Source organism: Dipodomys ordii, unplaced genomic scaffold (genome assembly GCF_000151885.1).
Source record: "Dipodomys ordii isolate 6190 unplaced genomic scaffold, Dord_2.0 Scaffold120, whole genome shotgun sequence".
Taxonomy (NCBI): Eukaryota; Metazoa; Chordata; class Mammalia; order Rodentia; family Heteromyidae; genus Dipodomys; species Dipodomys ordii.
This window is the reverse complement of record NW_012267336.1, coordinates 3933433-3938266: the sequence shown is the minus strand read 5'-3', so window position 1 is coordinate 3938266 and position 4834 is coordinate 3933433. Positions and strand designations below refer to the sequence as shown.

General features: G+C 49.9%; 1 protein-coding gene across 1 annotated transcript in view; it reads right to left on the bottom strand.

The window, feature by feature from the left end:
* Rps10 (ribosomal protein S10) overlaps positions 1-4576 on the bottom strand; it is an 8789-nt gene extending 4213 nt beyond the window's left edge. Inside the window, exons 1-3 of the mRNA XM_013029618.1 lie at positions 4497-4576; positions 3465-3614; positions 2649-2820 (exon numbers count right to left, since the gene is read on the bottom strand). Of these exons, the coding sequence (XP_012885072.1) occupies positions 2649-2820; positions 3465-3614 (322 nt within the window). The 5' untranslated portion in view covers positions 4497-4576. The remainder of the gene's footprint in view (positions 1-2648; positions 2821-3464; positions 3615-4496) is intronic.
* Between the last annotated feature and the right edge of the window lie 258 nt (positions 4577-4834).

Here is a 4834-nt window from a genome sequence, read left to right as displayed (position 1 = left end):
CTTCCGGCTTTTTTCTTTTTGCTTATGTGGTGCTGAGGAATCAAACCCAGGGCCTCAGGCATGCAAGGCAAGCGCTCTACCACTGAGCCACTTCCCAGCCCCTGTCCCTGCACTCTTTAGCTCAAAGGGAGCGCTCTACCACTTGAGCCACAGCACTGCTTGCTTACAGTTTTCTAGTGTTTTATTGGAGACAAGAGTTTCACAGACTTTCCTGCACGGGCTGGCTTTGAGCTGTGATCCTCAGATCTCAGACTCCTCAGTAGCTAGGATTGCAGGCATGAGCCACCGGTGCCAAGCTTGGAGTTAAGCCTTATGGGGTCTTTTCTGCCCAGCTGGATTTGAACTGCAATCCTCATACCACAGCCTCATAAGTACTTGGAGTACAGGTGAGCCACCAGTGCCTGGCTTTGTCATGGGACTGAACTCTTGGCCGGCCTGGGTGCCGTTCCTGAGCTCTTTAGCTCAAGGAAAGCATTCTATTACTTGAGTCACAGCGCCACTTCCAGTCTTCTGGGGGTTAACTGGAGATGAGTCTCACAGACTTTCCTGTCCTGGCTGGCTTTGAACCATGATCTCAGCCTCTTGAGTAGCTAGGATTACAAGCATGAGCCATTGGCACCTGGCTTCCAATGACATTTTTTTTAAGATAGAGATTTTTACCTTTTATGTACCTTCAGGACCAGAACAGTAGTTCACACCTATAATCCTAGCACTTGAGAACTAGAGGTAGGAGAATTTGAGTTTGATGCCAGCCAGGGCTACAAAGCAAGATAATGTTAAAAAAAAAAAAACCAGCCGGGCGCTGGTGGCTCACGCCTGTAATCCTAGCTACTCAGGAGGCTGAGATCTGAGGATCGTGGTTCAAAGCCAGTCCGGGCAGGAGAGACCATGAGACTCCTATCTCCAATAAACCACCAGAAAACCGGAAGTGGCGCTGTAGCTCAAGTGGTAGAGCGCTCGCCTTGAGCTGAAGAGCTGAGGGACAGCGCCCAGGCCCAGAGTTCAAGACCCACAACCAACAACAAAAAACATAAACATAAGCATTCTAAGTATTTAGAGCTGGGAATGTGGCTTAACAGAAGAGTGCTTGCCTAACAATGCATGAAGCCTTGGGTTTGAATCCTCAGTACCATATAAACAGAAAAGGCTGGAAGTGATGCTGTGAGTGCTAGCCTTGAGCAAAAGCAGCTCAGGGACAGCGCTCAAGTCCTGAGTTCAAGCCCTGGATTGGCAACCCAGGAACCCCACCCCCCAAAAAAAGTATTAATTTCATCTGGTAAATTGCCTTGAAACTTTTTTGGGGGGGGTCTGGTCGTGGGGCCTGAACTCTGAGCCTGGGTGCTATCCCTCAGCTCTTCAGCTCAAGGCTAGTGCTCTACCACTTGAGCCACAGAACCACTTCTGGCTTTTTTTTCTTTTTTGCATATGTGGTGCTGAGGAATCGAACCCAGGGCCTCAGGCATGCAAGGCAAGCGCTCTACCACTGAGCCACCTTCCCAGCCCCTGACCTGAAACTTATTTGCCATTAAACTATAAGCAATCTTTAAAGTAGATAAAATACAATTGGTCCTGTAGTACCAAAAATAAATTCCAGGCCCATGTAAGCCAACTGAATCACAAAGTGTGGGTAGGGATGATCTTATTCACCAATCATCATATTTAAGATTCATTTTTTTTGGTCGGTCGTGGGGCTTGAACTCTGGGTTTGGGCGCTGTCCCTCAGCTCTTCTGCTCAAGGCGAGCGCTCTACCACTTGAGCTACAGCGCCACTTCCGGTTTCCTGGTGGTTTATTGGAGATAGGAGTCTCAAGGTCTCTCTTGCCGGGGCTGGCTTTGAACCGCGATCCTCAGATCTCAGCCTCCTGAGTAGCTAGGATTACAGGCGTGAGACACCAGCGCCCGGCGCCATATTTAAGATTCTTCATCTTGTCACCTCAGCCCACAACTTTGGCAGCTCTAATGAAGTTCATGTGACAAAATGCAATTACAAGCCAATAATGACCTCCGCAGTCAAAGAAAATTCCCACACACAGTATACATCCTCAGTGAGTCCATACACATCTGCATTCTCCTGCCTACTTTTTCGCAATTCCTGCTCCCCTAGCCATGAAAGTACACATTTCTTCACTTCCTTCACTTGTAAAAACATTCTTGCTATGCCATTCTTTCGTGGGGACAAGCAGGATCTCACTCTGCTGGAAAATATTCAGCACTCTGTCCCAGGTACAGACCAAAACTGTATTCATGTGGGGCTGGGAAGGTGGCTCAGTAGCAGAGTGCTTGCCTCGCATGCATGAGGTCCAGGGTTCAATTCCTCAGCACCACACAAGCAGAAAAAACTAGAAGTGGGGCTGTGGCTCAAGTGGTAAAGCACCAACCTTGAACCGAAGAGCTGAGGGACAGTGCCCAGACCCAGAGTTCAGGCCCCACGACCGACAAAAACAACCAAAAAATTGTATTCATGCTTTCTTATGAATGGCCTGAAGATGTGGATCCAGTTAAAGATTCCATGACTTGGCCAAAGGTCCTGCAAGCCACAGTCCCTCTAAAGATGACACTGATGATATGTTCTCATCGCCTTCAAAAATGCATTCTTTTCACCCCTCAAAGAGGGACTTCAGAGCAGATCCTCAGAGATATCACCATACCTTTTGGCCGAGGTCTTCCAGTCTCAGGTCGGCTGCGGCGCAAGGTAGCAGGCACAATCTCAGGGGGCAGGTGGAGGTAATCACGGAGATACTGGATACCCTCGTTGGTCAGGTACCAATAAAAATGCCTCCAGGCAAACTGTTCCTTCACGTAGCCCCGAGACTTGAGAGACTGTTGGGCAAAAAGTTACTGTTAAGACATGACTAAAGCTGTACCTCAGGGCTCACATCTGTAATTCCATCAGTAGGCTGAAAGAGGAAAATGAGTTTGAAGAGGGCTGGACTAAATATCTAGGCCCCATCCCAAAACATAATAATCCTGGATACTTGGAAGATTCTGAGATTGGGAAGACCATAGTTCCAGGCCAGTTGGGACAGAAAACCCCATGTGACGTAAGAGGGAAGCTGGGAGCAGTGGTACATGCCTGTGATCCCAACAGGAAGCTCAAAGTAGGTAGATCTTAGTCCAGGCCCAGGAATGAAACCTATCCTTAAAAAGCCAGTAGAGCTTTTGCTGTGGCTAAAGTGGTATAGCCTGGAGCAACAAAGCTAGGGACAGTGCCAAGGCTCCTTGAGTTCAAGACACAATTATCAGTGCACTGAAACCAACCAGTACAAAACAGAGCTGGAGGTGTGGTTCAGCAGAATTCCATCATAAGGGCCACTCCCCAAGTTCAAACCCCAATAGCTGAAATCCTTTCAGTACTGCCGAAGACAACATCTCTACAGAGAGCAGCAAACATGCTTAAGCCTGTCTAACCTCACTGGAATTTGCCTTCAACACTGGTTGGAAAGCCCTCCATCTCTACCCCATACCTGCATGGCCTTCATGACATGAAGGTTGGGCACATTCTTGTCTGCCAGTTCTGGGTGCTTGGGCATGTGGACATCCTTCTTGGCCACCATAACCCCCTCCTTAAAAAGGAGTTCATAAATGGCAATCCGGTTTTTCTTGGGCATCAACATCTACAAGAAATAAGTTATAAAAAGCATCTCTAAGCAGTGTGGCTAAGGCCCAGTAACCAAAGTCCACCACCCTAAGGTGACCACACACCATTCATGCCACACTGCTTTTACAGAAAAACATTTTATCAATTATCACACTGCTTTACATTATCAATTACACTCCTGCCAGCAACTAGTAAAGGTCCTAAGACACACTGTAGTAGACATACAAAAGGGAAGGCTACAAACTCCTAACCAACTCATCAGGGATGAGTTTCTTCCCCTACCCCCTCACAATTGGTCGAAAAATGGCGCCAGAACGTTAAGACAACACGGGGATGAGGGTGTAAATCTGCTTTACCTGCAACGCTCTCACAACAGTGGTATTCAGGGTCTGAGATGGGCACTGACCCTGTGGACTCCCAGTATATGGGGACCATCAAGAGGCTACCTACAGAGCAATCTCGAGGCTGTTCTCGTACAGGAGGAGGACCAAACAAGAGCCTTCGCTTCCAGACACGCTCGGTACCCAAGCCAAAGGGTTGTCTTTCGTGCCATCGCCCCCTAAAACTACCCCCAAAACCTAAGGACGTAGGAGGGTGCAGTCTGGAGGGAAAGCAAAAGCGTGCAGAGGAACGATGACTCCCTCACCTCGCCTGGCCAGCCCCCAACACACCAGAGCTTCAATTTCCCGTGGGGCTCTCCGCCATCCGGAAAGCCAGTCGTCGCTTACAAGCACCCCACTCCCTTGAGCTGCGTCCCCAGCCACACTCGCTGCTTAAAAATGGGAGTGCGGAAAGGAAGTGGGAAGACCCCCGCCCCGATCCCAAGGAGGTGCGGTCCCTGTGGCGGCAGGACGGCCCGGATGGGGACCGATGGAACCCGAACTTCAGAAGAACTCACCACGGCGGCTTCAGGGTCCGAGGCCGAGGCTGGAAAGGAAGGGGCATGCGCGACGCGGCGCCTCTTCCGGACTACGTGGCCCCGCCTCTAGCCAGGACCCGCGCCCTGTCTGTGGTGGCCTTGGCGGTGCCTGAGGAACGGGTGGCTTAGTTACAACTCTGAGCGCACGCTCGAGGAAACGCCACCGAGAGCTTCTGCGCTTGCGCGCTTTGTCAGGGACTGGTCGCCACATTTAGTCTTTGCTTGATTTAAGACTCCAGTCCCTTTATTTTCTCCGCCCGTAGTTTAGACGAATGATATCCTGCCCCTTTGAGACGGTAACGAGGAAAATACAGCCG